Source organism: Calliopsis andreniformis, chromosome 2, assembly GCF_051401765.1.
Source record: "Calliopsis andreniformis isolate RMS-2024a chromosome 2, iyCalAndr_principal, whole genome shotgun sequence".
NCBI classification, from domain to species: domain Eukaryota; kingdom Metazoa; phylum Arthropoda; class Insecta; order Hymenoptera; family Andrenidae; genus Calliopsis; species Calliopsis andreniformis.
The window spans coordinates 12,468,096-12,486,152 of NC_135063.1; the positions used below are offsets into that span (position 1 = coordinate 12,468,096).

Consider the following 18,057-nt stretch of genomic DNA (forward strand, 5'->3'; position numbering starts at 1 on the left):
AAAATATTTATAGCGCCTTTTGTTTTCTTCATTTCCTTGAATATCTTTTTTTCACAAACTCTATTGGAATATAATGTGAGTTTTCGGTGTAATTCATGTTTATGTGTAAGTATTAAAAAATCATTAGGGGATCAATTGTTGCCTATAATTATTAATGTACTTGTATACAGCGTGTATAAATACTGGATTTGATCGTTTTTTAAAATATTTTTACAAGGCTAAAATCTTCAGTGCAATAAAAAGAAGTGATTTTATACTGCAATATAAATTAGAATATTAAGATAAATTAGATATTGATCGTTTTTTCGGATCTACCACAAATACTAACTGGTTTTTGTGTCATTGAAACTAACAGTAAGAACATCTCAATAACAAAATGTGCAATAGATGTCTTTCTACCTATTTATTGCACGTTTTAATAAGATATTGTAAATTTGACGCATTCTTCTATAAATACCACAGCCATTTATGTGTATTAATACAAGTACACATATACAATTTTTACAACAATCACGTTACACACACGTTCCTTCCTTGCAAAACATACTTAATTATAACATAAAGTATTTTATACCCAGAATTAAAACCCAAAGTAAGGACACCAGTCCTTTACCTATAATACTGAGATTCTCTTCGAAAGTAAAACATATATTTTACAAACCAATTGCCATATTAAGTGTATTAATTTAGCTAACCCGCAGGGTTTTTGCTATAGCTTTCAATTCCTTCCGCGCAATCTTTCCCGAGGGTGTATGTGGGAGGCTGGCCATAAAATGCACTCCGCCACGTAATTTACAATGATCCATTAAATTAGTTTCCACCAGGTTTATTATTTCTTGAGCTTTTACCTAAAACAAAATTAATTCAAACTACAATTGTAATTCTAATTACTTCAGCCATCATTATGGATCACCATTTTTTTGTCTTCTACCATAAAAACAGTTTATCTTATTTTATCTTATTAAATTCTTTTAAGAATCCCCACTTTTATTCAATAGTTAACCGAATAAAAAATTGTTAAACTTCACTATTTTCTTATGCATATAAAATTGTGTATTACGCTAATATTTTAATTATATGAACAAACCTCTTTATTTGGTACTTTGCTAATGAAGGCAACAGGGTGCTCATCATCAGTAGGATGAGGAACACCAATAACTGCAACTTCTAACACAGCTGGATGTGTGTGAAGAAGACTTTCAATTTCAGTAGGAGTTATTTGGTGCCCTCTGTACTTAATCATTTCTTTCAATCTATCAATAATAAATATCTCCCCCTTTTCGTTGTAATAAGCTAGATCACCAGAATGTATCCAACCTGAAATAAACATTTCAAAACTGTCTAACATTGACATAATTAACTTTAAATGCACATGAGACTAAAATACAATTTCGTTAATATTAATTTTCGTCTCATTTTTATGTGTAAAATTACCCTTGCAATGTTTCTTCTCTTGTAGCCGAATAGCATTCTTTTCACTCACCCTCTTTGTCGATGATGCTCTTGGTAGCCTCAGGGTTCTTGTAATAGCCAGTCATCATAGTTGGTGTTTTTGCACAAAGTTCACCAGTCTGATTGGGGCCTAGAGTTTTCTGTGTTTCTGGATCGATGATTTTTATCTCACAATTTGCGAGAACTACGCCACAGGAGCCATTAGTACTATCTGGTAATTGAACAGTGCAGATGCCTCCAAGTTCCGTCATGCCTGAGAAGAATATTAATCGTCAAATTTAATGAATTTATAATAGGATTTAAATCGACTATTACTATTATACGTACTCTGTATTTTTTTATATATTTAAATTTCTAGAAACTATAAAGATTTTTTTCAAAAATTTGGAGATATAATTCCACATACTATAATAAGATAAAAATTAAGGATAACAAAATTGGATTTGAAGTTTCCTTCCTCAATTATTAATGATAGAAGATACACCTAAAGTGCGCGGGAAACGTGTCTGACTTGTCTTGTTCTACTGTAGACGCGCAGCTAGGTCAGACGTAGTGATATCAGTGGAACAAGTCAAGTCAGACACATTTCACGCATATTCTAATACCTCAGAAATGAAGCCCTAAACGCAATTTTATAATTCTTAGGTTTCATCTCATTTTAGCAAGCAAAATCAATCCTTCAAGTTTCTGACCCCTGTTCTCAAAAAACCTGTATATCGTACCATAAGCTTGGACGATCGAGGTGTTTGGTACGCTCTTCCTCAATACTTTTTCAGATTCTTGTTTCATACTAGCACCCCCTATCAGCATATACTTTAGGCTGGACAGGTCGTAATTCTTCAAGTCAGTATATCGAGCGAATCGGTTTGCCATACTTGTGCCAAGCATTAACCACGTGACCTGGGAACATGCATGATTAATAAATTTGCAGAGAATTGGTCGATGGAACCTCTAGACGAACATGTCTGTAATGGCCTAATATTTTGTGAGATTGTAAATGAAATTATTTCTCTATTGAAGTAACTGATTTATATAGTACTAATAGGTATTAACTATATAGGGTGTTCGACGACAGGTGTCCGAAATTTTTAAGTTCCCTAATTTTTCGTTGGATAACTGAGTTGATCGATCTAACATCGATTGAAAATTGTCGTAAAAGAATATTTTCTCTTTCCACAGAAAAATAAGGGTCCCAGAAGATACAAGTTCCTAAGACAGTATTGAAGTTGAAAATTTTAAATGCCAATATCTCGAAAGAAAGACATGTGGACCAGGTCGTTTCACCTTGCAACTACAGATTTCACTACCTTATATTTCTCGATGATTTCACAAGCAGTCTTCTCATCGTAGTCCCCGCCAATAATTTTCTTCGTGCAGGCACCAAGAGACTTCATGCTAAGTAGGGTACCGCTGATCCAATATAAAGAACTGAACCACAGCGGCGTCAGATTGTTGAAGGACAAGACATCTTTCCCTTCCAGTATGTGGAGCCACGAAAGATGTGGTAATTGCACGCCCTTGGGCAAACCTGTTGTTCCAGAAGAGAAAAAAACAGTCGCTGGGTGAAGATGGTCGTCGATCTCTGTGCACTGGAAATTCTCCACTGCTGAGTTATCGTGACTGTTCAACACCTCTGAGAATGGTATCGCGCCAGGGTAGTCTCCGAAGCACACCACTTTGATTGGAAACGTTTCGATCTTCGCTGCTTCCAGCACCACCCCCACCGATTGTTCGTTCGCGAAGATGACCTTTGGCTCGGTTAAGTTCATGAAGTAACGTGCCAGTTCTGCAAATGTGGAAGTGTATGGTCAGATTTATGCAGTTCGGTTGACCCTGGAATGTTAATAGGTTCAGTGTAATGTTCATGGATGAATTTTTTATATCGCCTTGTTAGTAACATTAATGTACATAATTATGAATAACAAAATATAGAGAAGATAGTCAGACTAGCTGATCTAGCTGGAAGAAGGGGAATAATGTAAAATAAATACAAGAATGGATTGAAATTAATTTTTTTTTTTCAAATTGAAGTTACTGTTAAAGTGGTAGAATTTTTAGTGAAGTTAGTGTGACTGTCAACGTGTTCATATATTAAAGAATTCAAAAAATTCTGAAGTCCTCCCTTATGTAAAATATTTTGCATGGATTACTTATCAATGATAAATATTCATGACACTAATGGAGAAAATGATATAATGTTTGAGTTAAGAAAACTTTAAATTTAAATTTGAGATCTACAATTCTTATAATAATAATGAAAACCTCGTTGAATTTTTTATTAGTAACTGTGTTTTTATTAGTAACTTCTATTAGTAACTAAGAACTGTGTTATTAGTAGAAAATGTAAAAATTAATAAAGAATGTCCTATACATGGAAATACTCCAGAGATTTGCGAAGCAAATAGTATTATTTACAGAACACAGATAGAACACTTTATAGAACACAGATAAGTCTGTAACCTGCTTCCAATTGATCAGAAAGAGGATTCTGGAGACAAAAGCATTAGATAATATTATAGCATTACGTGTATTGCGCTGAAAACATGTCTGGATTGCTTAACACACTCACTGCTTGAACTCAGAAATATTTTAGGGGGTTAATTCCTCTTTGCAGGAGATCAGTAATAGAACAATTAAAATAGTTCAAATAAATATTATATATTGAGGTGTCAACACTAATTCCAACGATAAGTGCATTGAAAATATTTGCTCTTTAGAAGCAGCTTAAGATTTGTTTCGTGTTGTGTGTTTGTCACGTAATTATAGGTAATTGCTTACGAATATTCATCTCGTAGTCCCAAGGGTTGAAAACAGCACCAATAAAGAGCGAAGCTATACAGGGGATGAAAGAATCGAAGTGATTGTGCGTGGAAACTGCGACCATGTCACCCTTCATCACCCCTTGTTTCTGCAACCACAGGGCACATTTAATGGCCCTCTCCAGCATCTCTGCCAAAGTGTCTTCCTGTTCTGTGGCCACATCTACCTACAATATTATATCACATTTAATAATTAAAAAGTATTTTTGTCTTTAACTGATTTCACTTTCTGCTATCTAACTTAATTTCACAGTAAAATAGTATACATTACTGTTTAGATATTTTATCATTCTCTTTGTATATTTTACTAGCATTAATTCAGTAGATTTAAAATAATCTAGATAAATATATTTATTAATTCATGAACTCATTTTTTTTACAAATAATGAGCCAAAGTAAAGTCTCTAAGCTTATATAATCTGTCTTTGTGAAATTGTGGAAAATGCGAATCAAGAACTGCATTCATTATCAAATAGATTTATTTACTCTACTATCAGCGGTTAGGAGTTAGAGATATTCAGTTAGAACTCGTAAAAATTGAGAAATTACATAAACAGAAATATCTCCTGACTCATAGAATCACTTATAAATGTGTATATGACAATGCACTTATTTAATCACTTACTAATATGTATGACAATGCAGTTATTTTATTACTGCCATAACTGATATCTTCCATTTTTGGAATTAGAAGCTTTGGAATCAGAATTTGCACAAATTTTAGTAAATTAATCTTTAAATAATTATTACGAGTCGGATACCATTAATATTTTTAAGCTTTATGCAGCTGTTTTATTCATGAAATCAATTATCTTAAAACCTTAATCGACCTTCAACGTTCCAGCGCACCAAACAATTTGAAAATCGCTCGAACAATAAATCAATTACAATGGCCTTAATAATAGTACAAGCTCAAACTAAGTCTATTTAGAGTCAAGTTCAAACTTTGTCAATATATGGTAAACGAATTATTCAAAAGCATTTCTCAGCTATAAAATAGTTCAAACTCAAATTTAAAAATTTTTGAATTTGAATTTAAAATTTAAACCCAAAATTCGTTAGAATTTAAATATTTAAATTCAAACTTTAAAATTTATAAATTTAAATTCAAAGTTCGTTACACTTGTCTTTTTTCTAGACCCTTTAACTTCAAAAACTGACATTCAAAATGATAAATATCATGGTAAATACACAACAGCAAGCATAATTCACTTTAAGTTTCATATAAAAGACTAATACATCACAAAATTACATCATAAATCATAAACTGCACAGTTACTATTTGATGCCAAGAAATAGACAAACCTAAAGTACCCATTCTCGCCTATAAACTTGGTTAGTATACTTGCTGTTCAATTACTATTATTAAACATCAACAGATAGTTAAGAATGGACAAATCGGCTGACATACCTGCCCCACAATATTTGGATTGTTCTTCATCGTGTCAAACAATAATTGCCCGACACTGGTGTACCGAGGTATACAGGGCACCAGCTTCCCCTTGAGCACGTTATTTTCGATGGTGAAAGGAGCATCCTGGTCACAATGCAATTGCGATGACAGTAAAGGCAAGAAGTAAAGCCAAAGTGCATGTAACAATTTTAATAAATTTACTGTCGATGACTTAATTGAATAGGTGAGTTGAAGAGCAGCGCAAATCCAAAATTAACCATTTCTAAATAATCTCAAAACTGTATATAGACCCCAAAGCCAAAGTGTATTAAGCCATAAAATGTAAACTGTTTTATACCATTGTCTTCTGGGTATACTCTTGAAACCCTCCGCAGCAGTTAACGTGTTAATGAGAAGCTAACTATGAACAATTGAACTCTTTTCGACGGATAGTCTTCGTGCAAGAGGTGGTCGAATTATGCAATGGACAATTTACGTAAGCTGCATTTTGCTAGCTTCTATATGACCTGTTTATTCATTTCTTCCTTACGCTAGGCTTTATGATCTTAAATTACATTGGAACCTTGAAATTCGAGCGCTTTAATCTTGTAACAATTAGAAATTCGAAAAAAAATTTCGTAATTTATTACGTGTGTAATGTCACTTTTTATTGAAATATTAAACGAAATATTAAACGCGTATGCGGTACACACGGGCCCGCGACACGCGAGGCGAGCCGATCGTGACCGATCACGACCGAGGATCGCGACGAGCAATCGGTAAGATCTGCGAGATCGTCGACCCAATTAGGGGCCCAAACAATACACATGCAAAAACAAGACTAGGTCAACGACATCGAGATATCGGTTGAGTCAGAAAGAAAGTCGCCGATTTAGTAGACAAAATACAGGAGAGACTATGCTGCAGGCGCAAGTACAGAAAATATCGAGGGACAGCGAAATCGAGGCCCTACGGAGCGAGTTGGTGGACCTATGGCTGATGATAGCAGAGTTCACCTGATGTAGGAGCAGGAGACAGTCACAGAGGAGAAAGGAGAGGATCGTCAAGGTCAAGGTCCAAATCGCAGAGGGATGCCATTTGCTGGTACCATGGTTTGGCAAGGGATCCACAAGATGTGAGCCTAAAGATGTGAGGAAAACTAAAAGGATCGTCTTTAAATCCGGCTAAGAACGACGGTTATGTAGAAAGCTATTTGTTTGTAAATGACAAGGTACTAGCCAGCAAGATGAAATAAATGGCAAAACTAAAACGGAGATACTCGCGCTTCAGTATTCTATATTCCATGAATCCAAATATTTATTACAAGGAAATTCACGTAATAAGCATAGTCTCATTGGTGGGAACCCTCTAGGTAGGGGTGAAATCAACCCCCAAGGTTTCAGCATTTTTCGTGTTTCGAATACAATTGTGTCTAGGATATTTTTTATAATAGGGGAGTAGAACACCAAAGATTAAATATTTTTTAATGAAAACATTTGCTGTGACTTACACTGTTACAAAATTATATTAAAAAAGCGCTGAAAATTTAAGCTTTGATCCAAGCGTTTCGTCTCCTCGAAGTGATATTACGTTAAAAGAAAATTGCTAGTCATTAAAATCAGAATATTTGGATTAGGTGAAATTTCTTGTAATACACAAGGGTTAGAAATTGCTTTTAAATTTTGAATTTTCCTCCTAATTCGCAAATCAGTCAATAATCAACAATCTTCAGCAGGTCTTACATCGTTTTTCTTCTCGTCAGCGACCATGTTGACGCATCGAAGGCGAATGGTCTTGTATGGCAGCCTTTTAGGTTCCCTTTTTCTCGAGGAACACTCGACGACAGAGGAGATCGTGGAAACGCGAACAGACACTTTTCACGATGCTTCGACAACGACTGTCGTAAGAAATATAAGATGTACGTCAATGTGCATCTCGTGATCCCCCCTCCCTTCTTCTTATTGTAAAACAGAGAACACTGTGCGTTCTATGTCTTTCATGACTGACTGGAGACTATCATTTGTCGATGATAACAATTACAGTTGGAGGGTCGATCCAACTGTCCCCATGTGTTTACGTGAGTTGACACAGTATGCGATTGCCACTTTTGTGTCTCTTCGATAATTAGAAAAATATTTGTCCTCTCTCTAATTGATAACGCATTTTCTTGTCTTCACTTTTAGGGGAGTGTGAATTGCTTTGATTTTCCTTGTACGACTGTTTCCTTTAGATTCATTGTATAAAATATACACTATCGTAGTGTGACAGTAATTGTTTATGTTGTTGACTGGTTTATTCTACTTCCAAATCTGGCTTAACGAGGCCAGCTAAACTTGTTTCTAATTTGTGTACTTTTACAATCTTTTACAATTTGTACTTTTTACTCTACATTTTTCGCTGCTTTTATTAACATAAATACTTGTACTGTCTTCGTTTGGAAATTAAGAATATAATAATCGTATTAACACATGTATTTAAATTACTATAGTAATGGCTTGTAAACGAGATTGTTCCTAAACAAGGAAAAAGCGACTCGTGTTTCTTGGTCTGTTAAGGAAAATTTGATGCAAGTGAGCAGGTTGAAATTTAGATAAGAAAATGACTCTTTTTATCAGAAGACTGCATACTGTTGATGAGAACTGCTTTCCGTGACTGCAGCCTGTGTGCAACGATGATACGTTGAATATACATAAAAAGACAGAACTTACGTAAACATGAATCAGTACTGCAATGATAGCATGACAATGCATTCTGTTGCATTATACAATTCAAAACACATCATGGAATAGTCAGTATGAATGACACGCAATTTGTTATCATCAAACCCTTTTGCATCAATCGTTGCATCAAAGATGCTTTGCTTATTTAGATTGAACGACTGTTTGCGTTTGCAGTCTAAAAGCTTTACGTTCTTCCAGCTTCTTCTTTAGGGCGTCGATTTCTGGCGAAGTAACAGAAGCTTTCTGCTGAGAAGACTTTCGCTGAGGTTTGGACGATGTCGCCACTCGTCTGGAAAGTCAGAAACGAGATGTTTCATTTTGTCAAGAATGGAATTCTTGCAAGAGGATTATCTTTAAAATAGGAAAAATTCTTGGATATCTAACTTGTTGACTTTATAGCTTTCGAGTGCTTTGCGAGTATCTTCTATCATATTCTTCTGCCTCTCACGTTCTCGATGAATGATAGCTTTTCGATTTTCCATGTCCTCGTTCAGCTTCATTTTTATCCAAAACAGTCTTTCTTTCAGCTGAGGAATTAGAGTGCATGTGTTATATGCAGTTGTACAGAAAATTGAAATGTATTATATAGAATTAAAATGGAGCAAGGGAGACCTCTGCCAAAGACATTTCACAAAGAAGACCCAAGCCGCTGGATTCTGTGGGATCAAAATCTTTGAAGGGCAGCGCTCGCAATGACTGGATCGTCTTGATCTCCTGAATCATCTTTATTTTCCTTTGAGTCTCACTTTCTCTCTGTTTCATCAGCTGCATCTTCAATTGTCGCGATTCTTCTGTAACCTCCGCAGCTAATTATAGAAGAAGAATTTATACTATTATTCTACTAGAAATTTTAAAGAAAATAATTATTTTTGAATTATTTTGAATGATTATTAAATTATTTCTCTTAGGCTCTTAAATATATATTAATTTGGAACATAATATTTTTCAGATGAACAGGATCAGAGGTTGTGCAATTATATGTAATAGGAAGATATTTCACCCTTTTGCTTCTTTTCATCAATCATAGCATTAAAAGCTTCACGAGATCCTTGCTCAATTTCGCGACACTTCTCAACAATCTCCATCATCTCTTTATTATGATTTTGCCTCCATTTTTCCAGTTTTTCGTATAGTTCTTGCCTCTTTAAACAAACCAGAAAACAACAAAGTAGTGATATTTAATTCACCTATTTGTTACAAGATTTTCTAACTAAATATGTAACACGATGAGCCAACACATTCTTCTAAAGTATTTATTAATGAAGTGGTGGTCTTTAAGATGCCACCGCAGATAATTGCGAAGAAATGAGCAATCGATGGAAAACTTTATCACGCGAGATAAAAATTTCTTCCACATACAGGTCAATTTCTTCATTCACATTGGATAGTAATGATAAACGTCGACGACCACTTCTCATGATTTTGCATAAGATAAAGTAGAAGTACCTCTTTGCGTACGTTTTCAGCCTGCTGTTTCACGTCATTTAATAGCGATTGTTTCGCGATAAAAGCGCCTTCGCGAGTCAGCAAAGCTAGAAGATGCTTTTCTTGTATTTTCAGCAATTCTTCCTCCCTTTCCTGCTGCCGTTTTTCTTCTTCGAATTTTTTTATGGAACACGGGTCCAGTCCTCCCTCAGCTAGCTCCTTCAATCTGAAATAATTTATGCAAGAAGTTAGTTGAGTGGCAAAAGGTTCAAATATTAATGGAAAAGTATTGTTCTTCGTCTATTTTTGAAAGTGAGAAAATGGTGAAATATCTGCATAATGCAAATTCACATAGTTACTTCTTTATTTCTTTCTCTTCGTCGCTTATTACGCGCGCGCATTCCCTTAGAATCGAAGCTGCGGTTGGTTTCACTTCGACAGGCTAAAAAATAGACAAAGAGGTAAAAAAGGTTAGCAAAAATTGTAGAATATTACTAGAATGTTTATATAACGAGAAAGCAGATATTAATTCTGGGTAATCGAGTGGATATTGTATACATATCTAATATCTATTGATATAGGTCTTATTCTACTGGCTTTTCTGTGTCTGACCTGGGACTTATTCTACTGATTTTTCTGTGTCTGACCTGGGATTTATTCTACTGATTTTTCTGTGTCTGACCTAGGACTTATTCTACTGATTTTTCTATGTCTGACCTGAGACTTATTCTACTGATTTTTCTGTGTCTGACCTGGGACTCATTCTACTGATTTTTCTGTGTCTGACCTGGTACATTTCTGTATGTCTCGAAACTTATTCTACTAGCTTTACTATGTCTGACTTAAGACTTATTCTACTGACTTCAGTGTGTCTGACCTAGCTAGTGTTATGTATATCCATATAAAAACAGTCAATTCGTTTGTACATTTGTACATGTATATTATCTAAGAATTAAAATGAATTATACATTCTAATATCCCATAACAACTCACCTTGATAAAACATATTTAAGATAATTGCATCGCGTTTGAATAAAAACTTGTATCTCTAAATTAATGCTATTTTATTTACTGTTGAGTAATCCTGTATTCATTTGTCCTGTACTTCCACAAGTGACTTTTTGCATAAATTAATTATAAAAACGTACAGATCTATTCTGTGTAAAATTCATTCTTGCCTTTGTCTTACATCACACTGAACAAAGTTCATACATCAATTGCCTGTTCAATTAAAAGAACTCGTGATGTTCGCTGTATACGTTACCACAAATTTCCAACACGCAACATTGGAAAGGATATTAATTGAAATGATTTATAGAATAATATTGAACAAGGTCATGTAGAGGACATTCAATGTTGTTTATAAGCACTTAGACCAAAAATAAAACTTTGAACCTTTGAGTGCATCACTCAGGACTTAAAGAGATTTCAGTTTTCATAAGTTTACCAAAGATTAAATTTTGTAGTAGTAGGTAAGTGGTGCTCCAAAATACTCAATACCAGAGTAAAAAATATATTTAAAAAGTTCAAGAGGAAGAAATTTATGTAAAAAATTTAATAAGAAAATATGTACGTAAAAAGTTCAATGGATAAAATTTACATAGAAAGTTTAATAAGAAATTCCAAGATACAACCTTAAAAGTTGGAACTGGCTTCCTCATGAAAATTGTTCTGGATTCTTCCTGCTTCACCGACTTAATCAAACCTTTGGGACGCTGCAAACAACTCGGAGCATTCTCGTTTGCAGCCTTCAGTAAATTCATAGCTTGCAATTTGTTCGCAGCTCGCAGCGACTGCAGCTTCACTTCCGTCAAAGGCTTCGTGTAATTCGTTCTTGGAATTTCGCGCGAGAATTTCATCTTCGTCAAGTCCTACCCAGGATATGAGGAGTCTTCAAGAAAAGGAAATCTTGAAGACTTTTTAGTCAAACTGGACTACTTTATCTCTTTTATTGTCAGAAACCAAACTGGTGAACTTCAAGCTTCACAATTTTAGGAAAAAGAATCTACTGTGGATATTCATAATATTTCTAATCTTCTTTATTTTTTTCTATTTTTCTTTAGAGAGTTAATCAATTTAGTTTTTGACGAGTTCACGTTCGAAGGGTGAAATTATATTTTTATATACTATTTAAGGGAGTATAGATGATTCTGTTTATCTTAATATAAAAGTGAAGAGAATATCGCGTAAATAAAATTCAATTTATTGGAAGACTTTTATTCTGAAGAGAGACTACTTACTTCTGGCGTAGGAGGAGGCGCACTGGAGGTTTTTCTTGTTCTGTTCAGGACATTCATGATAATGGGGACAGTAGGTTCCTTTTTAGATGGTTTCATTTTTTGTATTTGTTCTTTTAGCTGATCACGAAGTTTCTATCAATAAACCTTTAATTAATTACTACTAGGAGGACACTTTTATTAATTTCTGCTTAGAAGGAAACCTCTAAAGATGGCGTGGCTTCTAGAAATGGTAGAATCAGTCTCTGCTCAACGAAATCTTCTTCAAATATCGGGCAGCTTTTGTCATAAAAAAAATTGGGGGTTTCTGGACGAAGAAGATACGAAACCAGATACAGCATTCTCTTCAGTTTGAAATGGGTGAAGCAATCGATGGAATTTTCGAAGAATAAGGAGAGTACTCTGTACGCCAGAACGTATACGAGCACTGAAATGATAAATTTGTTAACTAATTAGAAGGAAATTTAGTGTCAAAGCTTTTGTAATAATTTTGGTAAACGAATATGAATCAAATAAAAATACTAAAAATATTAAAATACCTTCGATAGATTACACAATTTGTATAATAGGCATTTTTTAAAATAATGATCATTAAATAATTTACCCATGGTGAGGTGTAAATCATCATAATTTCGACAATTTTTTTTGTCCAAAATATCCCTGCTAACTACTTCCAGGAATTGTTCATAACGAGCAATATTCATGAATAAATCTATGATTATATTTTGCAGAGAAATCGGCAACGTCTGTAAAAATTGTTAAAGTACTTTACATCAAATTTTGTTTAGTACAATTTTCCAGAAAAGGAGTGTTTGTAACCTTAAAATCCTCAAGATCTTTAAAGTAACTTTGCATAGAATCCGAATCTAATTTGCATACTTCTTTCTTTTTCTTTTTAAAAAGCAAGGATATGCAAAATTCATCAGGACTTAATTCGTGCTTGAGTAACATGTAAACGTCCAAAATCTTGATTAATGGAAGTAGAATATTCAGTTGAAAAACATTTGTCTGTTCCAACTAAAATACACGATAATAATTTAAAATATATGAAGCTTTAAGTCCAAAATTAATATGTACCTCTTCCTTCGTGCAATCCATTTCCAATAAACCGAAAATAATAGTTCCTAATTAACTGAGCAAATCATTGCTCAATCGATCATTCTATAGATAAAGATTTCTCGAATTTGTTATTAAAAATAATTTAGTTTCAAACTTCAGGTTACTGAATTGATAGGGTACAGATAAATTCAGAATGATTAGTCAAATTATTAATATTCCTTTTTTTTTTTTAATACTATAGTGTCTCTACGAAAAATTTATTGAGCTGTGTTTAACAAAAATAAAAGCAATATAATTAATTAGTTCCAGATATTTCAATGTCGTCAGCAGTTTTATAAATTTTTTGTTCTATTTCATATTTATTTGAAATCCCCCTGGTACGAACAATAATTTTCATATAATTCATTCGCCAATTGGTAACCCATAGATCAACAGAGAATGAACGCAACGATACAGGAATAAACAATACGCAAGTTTATTGACCATGGTTCATCAAGCTTCAGTACCCTATAAAAGACACTTGAGTATCTATACGTATAAAATTTCCCTGAGAGAATTTGTACTCCAAGGCAGTACTCTACTTTCTAACATCAATGAGTCGCTTAAACAATGAATATTATGTCGATAACAATGCGTCCATGAAAGATCCAAGAGGGTAACAGAAGATAATCATGAATAAATTTTCGAGAGTTTAAAATTTAAAACACTTCATTTCGATAGACTATAAAATTTAATAAATTCGATCAGTTTGATAAATTGTACTAAATCGCAAAAATATTAGAAAACTTCTTTCACAATACTTATATCAAATCTAAATTTCTACTCGATATCTGAAATACCGTTTTTTCTTTGCTGGACATATTCTTTGAAAATCCCCTATTCCTTTAATTATTTTTGAGCATGGTGTCAGTAAAATGATATGCAACAAATAGGAATAAACGAGCTGGTAACTCTGTTTCTAAACACGAATTATCCGATGATCGCTTCCTCAGCTTTAATGTTCTTCTAACTTTTTTAAATGACTTTTTTTCTTCGGTACTATATCCTATACACATAAAAAAAGATCAGTAATAAAGTAGGTTCCTTCATCTATGATATATAACATACAATCAAACGATGTTCAATTTCTCGTCGTCTTCTTTTCTTCTTTTATAAATATCAACCATACTGCGAGAGTAGTAAGAAATAAATAAAATATACATTATATCGGTGTCACGTCGATTTCTTACATATACGATCTATCCCTTTAAGGGTCGAAGTTTTCGCAAACAGTTCAAGAGTATCATAAAAATTTCACACGACCGTTCGAAACAATTTCACGACGTTTCTCGTAATAATAACAACGCGTGTGACGAATAATATCAATATTAATCAAATTTTTTGTGCCCCAGGGTGACCAATGTTTCGTTCCATCGTCTCCATGCTCGAATTAGGGTTGTTCTTGAATGATTTTAAGAAAAGTGTTACGAAAGGTGCGTTTAAAAAAATATATTTCATCGTCTCGATTCGTCGAATCGATGCGCTGGTCACCCTAAAACAACTACGATACAATCGTATATTCTCACAGCTAATGCGCGAAATCGATGCGCTCGAGAAATCGGTCGAGCCTTCCAAAGGCCCTTCAACATTCCGTTCGTCGTCGGTCCAAGCGATAGTCGGCGAGAAATTAGCGTATACGTACTATATATAACAATCTACACTCTTGTCTTTTGTATCACACGATCGTCGAGTATGAATTTACAATTTACAATGGTTACAAAATGAACGTGGTCAACGTTCGTCCTCCGATTTCCTTCTGCTTTCCTAGTTCGTTAGAGCTACGTATCACGGTAATTACAATAACAGTCAAGTTTCTTCGGTATCTTAGTCTATATCTCTACAGGATAATCCTAGGTTTACGTTGCCATCGGGACACAATCAACTGACGCTGTGAATTCGCTGTGAATTCACAATGGTATATTAAGACGTTAAGTCACGATTCCACTTGTGAATCTGTCAGATGTTTCACACGTGGAAGCGTGGCTTTGAACGAGAGGACTTGGAGATTGCAGTTAACAGTTTTGGAATATTCTTCACGTTTTCTTTATTTATCCCTTTTTTGGACTAGAAAAGGGATAATATATTTTCTATGATTTTTATTTGAAATTTTGAAGCATTCAGTAGTATCGACATTGATATAAGCCAATTTGTTTTTTTAAATTGAATTATACTCTGAATTACCAGCATCTGATCTCACTCAATGTTTCTTTATTTCTCCCTTTTCTTGCCCAAAAGAGGGATAATTTGATTACTTTTCACCTGAAAATTTGCTGTATTCAGTAGATACTACTGACAGTGGTGTAAACCAATTTTTGTATTCTAAATTGAGTTACACTACTTCCGATCTCACTGACTCACAATTTCACTAGTTACACAATGAAGAATATTTCAAACTGACATCTACAATCGAAAACTCGAGATTTACCGTGGCTTTTGACTAAAATAAATTTCTAAACGCTCCACAGTGTGGGTCATTAACTATGCATTTTAGTTGCAGACAGATCACAGTTGACAAGATTTCCATCGAGGCCCAGAACTTTGGCGGTAGGCAGAATACTAAAGGAGGAGAGCGAGGCTCTGGTTAGCGCTAATAAATAATAACAATAGCCTAGGAAATTTGAGAAGGAAAAAAGAAATCCCGGCATTTCCAACAATCATTGTCTATGTGCTCGCGTAGGTGTCATGATCCGCTGATTTCGCCGCGTGTACGAGTGAAAAAGAGAAACTAACAACGATTATTATACAGCAACGACTAATGCTTAAGACTTCGTGCTAAACTCGCGGATGATCGACGTCAGGCTCTCGTACGTGCCAGTGGCGAAGCCGAGGAAGCCGATCAGCACTATCACGATGTCCTTCGATATCGTGACGGGGCTGAGGGTCGCGTTCTGCCAGCAAACGACCATCTCGATGATCGGCGGGAATATTAAGGCGAGTGCAGTGCTGCTCACTGCGCCTACGAGGGATATGAAGAGGCCCAGTTTGGGTATCACCTCTGCTAGGACAACTGCAACAGATTAATTATAGTGGAGTTTCATTTTTTTGGAGATATCGTACTTGCAAGTGTGTGAAGCGTAAATGCAGCGTGATGAAGGGTGTGTGAAGTATGATTGCCTGGAAGAGTGAGACTAAAGTTTGAGTTCAAGGGTAGAGCAAGTTGTTTATTTTTAGCAGTTTCACCTTCTTAAAAGACATGACAATCGTAGAATTTATGTATTTGGCTACTTGACTACTGCTTGAGGAGTACTTGATTATTGTTTAGCTACTATTTGACTTCTAGCTAATTCCTTGATCAGTACATGAGTGTTTGACAATTACTGGAGTACTACTTGACTACTTGATTACTACTTGGCTAGTTACACTGCCTGGCTATTTGACTACTAGATTACTTGGGTTCTTAACTATAAAGGTACTTGAGTATTGGACCACTTGTCGACCTAAATACATAAAGTTGTCATATTTTTTAAGAAAGCCAAATACACGAAGCACCTGTAATTATTAGTATTTTGTGAATCATTTAAAAATTGAGTATGGAATTTTCATTGAAATGTGTCTATCTTTAAAAATAGTTCTGCTGGAGATGCAATTTCCATTTTGAACTTTTCGACTTACATGTAAGGAAGCACACAGCTGAACGGAAGACAGTCTCTGCTAGAATTGGCCACTTGAACGGGCCGAACTGGTCGACAATCTTCGGCCAAATGATCGCGATGGGAACGTAAAATTGAAGTGCATAGGAGAATAATATACTTAACGAGATGGCGACCTTTATGCACTGGGGCAAGCTGTAAGAAAAAAATTGTTCCTCGTGAATATTTGAAAAATACATTTGTTGTTTCTTTGCTCTCAAAAGTACGAGGTACAGGTAAAACTATTCTAGTTTCATATTGGAGAACGCAGCATGCAGGATTACGTGAACACGTAAAAATCTCACAATTGTTAATACGTTTAATGGTAACACAAGAAAACTCTGCCTAAAGTGAGTAACGTTTTTAAGGCACGGCACTTCTACACAGATAAAATTATATGGTAGAAACCTTGCATGTGGGACGATGATTTTCCCATCCACCCTTTGTATGCAACAGAAAATTATGTTACAAAAGAGTTTCGATTGCTTTAGTTAGGTTTGCGTCTCGCAATGTTTCGCTATCATTTTGTGTGACAGAATTTTGACTATTTTTCCTAACGCAGTGCGACTTAACGACCTGAACGCATAATAATCTACTGTAAAATCGGCGAGATAGGGTCGACTTATTATCAAACGTATCCTAGGCTATGCTACAGAAATTTTGCTAATCACTTGCCTAATTTTCTCACGATTACTATCTTTTGAAATTTCAGCTTCGATGAATTTATGAAATTTATTTTGTTTGATTTATACTCGTAACACTTATAGATAAATTTAGCGAGTGATTAACTCGTGTACTTATATACACATAAGACAGTGATTTCATCGAACAAGATAATAAGTAAAACATTGTCATTTCCTTGGTGATAAAAAATATATCTCTATACTTACACTTCCGATGATTCAAGATTTAAAGTGACTGATCCAGCCACTGCGTTGCCGTATTTCAAGTAAGATATGAAACCCATCGCGACGAACATCGTGCCCACAATGACCATCCCAACATTTAGGACTCCAAGGGGCTTACTGAAATTACTCGGTTTCTTCATTTCATTCTTTAGGGGTAACACCTAAAACATAAGAGCAGTCATTGTTAGAACACCAAAAGCCAAATAAATTTAATCTTTAATCCTCTTAATCAACAGGTCAACCTTAACAAATACCCCATAGATGACCTTCAAATTTGCATACAACAGAGACCCTTACATGCTAAAAAATCTATACTTTCGAAATTAGAATTTTCTCCAATAAGTTTTCTTAGAAAATACAGTGGTCATCAGTCATA

At 34.6% G+C, this 18,057-nt stretch overlaps 3 protein-coding genes across 5 annotated transcripts in view; all 3 read right to left on the bottom strand.

Moving 5' to 3' along the window:
* Positions 1 to 388: 388 nt before the first annotated feature.
* LOC143188402 (luciferin 4-monooxygenase) lies at positions 389 to 7,780 on the bottom strand. The gene is made up of 8 exons (XM_076392619.1): positions 7,407 to 7,780; positions 5,683 to 5,808; positions 4,231 to 4,438; positions 2,760 to 3,238; positions 2,175 to 2,352; positions 1,484 to 1,705; positions 1,088 to 1,317; positions 389 to 848 (listed from the first exon to the last, which is right to left on the bottom strand). Exons 1-8 carry the CDS (start codon positions 7,431 to 7,433, stop codon positions 687 to 689), a joined length of 1,632 nt encoding a protein of 543 aa, XP_076248734.1. The 5' UTR covers positions 7,434 to 7,780; the 3' UTR covers positions 389 to 686.
* Positions 7,781 to 8,106: 326 nt separating this feature from the next.
* Positions 8,107 to 13,144, bottom strand: LOC143188403 (uncharacterized). Its single transcript, XM_076392620.1, is given in 11 exon segments — positions 8,107 to 8,694; positions 8,745 to 8,911; positions 8,997 to 9,190; positions 9,385 to 9,526; positions 9,831 to 10,035; positions 10,169 to 10,251; positions 12,050 to 12,181; positions 12,250 to 12,473; positions 12,651 to 12,792; positions 12,866 to 13,063; positions 13,124 to 13,144. Coding segments are annotated over 11 exon segments (1,677 nt in total). The 3' UTR covers positions 8,107 to 8,525.
* Positions 13,145 to 13,556: 412 nt separating this feature from the next.
* Positions 13,557 to 18,057, bottom strand: part of LOC143188404 (proton-coupled amino acid transporter 2) — a 29,281-nt gene continuing 24,780 nt past the window's right edge. For 2 of the 3 annotated variants that reach the window (XM_076392623.1, XM_076392621.1), the window contains exons 8-11: positions 17,664 to 17,842; positions 17,182 to 17,214; positions 16,757 to 16,929; positions 13,557 to 16,151 (exon numbers count right to left, since the gene is read on the bottom strand). In XM_076392623.1, coding sequence (XP_076248738.1) covers positions 15,904 to 16,151; positions 16,757 to 16,929; positions 17,182 to 17,214; positions 17,664 to 17,842 — 633 coding nt within the window. In that variant the 3' untranslated portion in view covers positions 13,557 to 15,903. The remainder of the gene's footprint in view (positions 16,152 to 16,756; positions 16,930 to 17,181; positions 17,215 to 17,663; positions 17,843 to 18,057) is intronic. The other variant, XM_076392622.1, reaches the window with a different exon arrangement.

Excerpts from the sequence above, each read along its gene's own strand:
- LOC143188402 (XM_076392619.1), bottom strand. The coding sequence starts at position 7,433 with ATGGTCGCTGACGAGAAGAAAAACGAT. Across the intron at positions 1,706-2,174 it reads CTCGATCGTCCAAGCTTATG|GCATGACGGAACTTGGAGGC; the intron begins GTACGATATACA and ends TATTCTTCTCAG. Across the intron at positions 1,318-1,483 it reads GAGCATCATCGACAAAGAGG|GTTGGATACATTCTGGTGAT; the intron begins GTGAGTGAAAAG and ends TGTTTATTTCAG.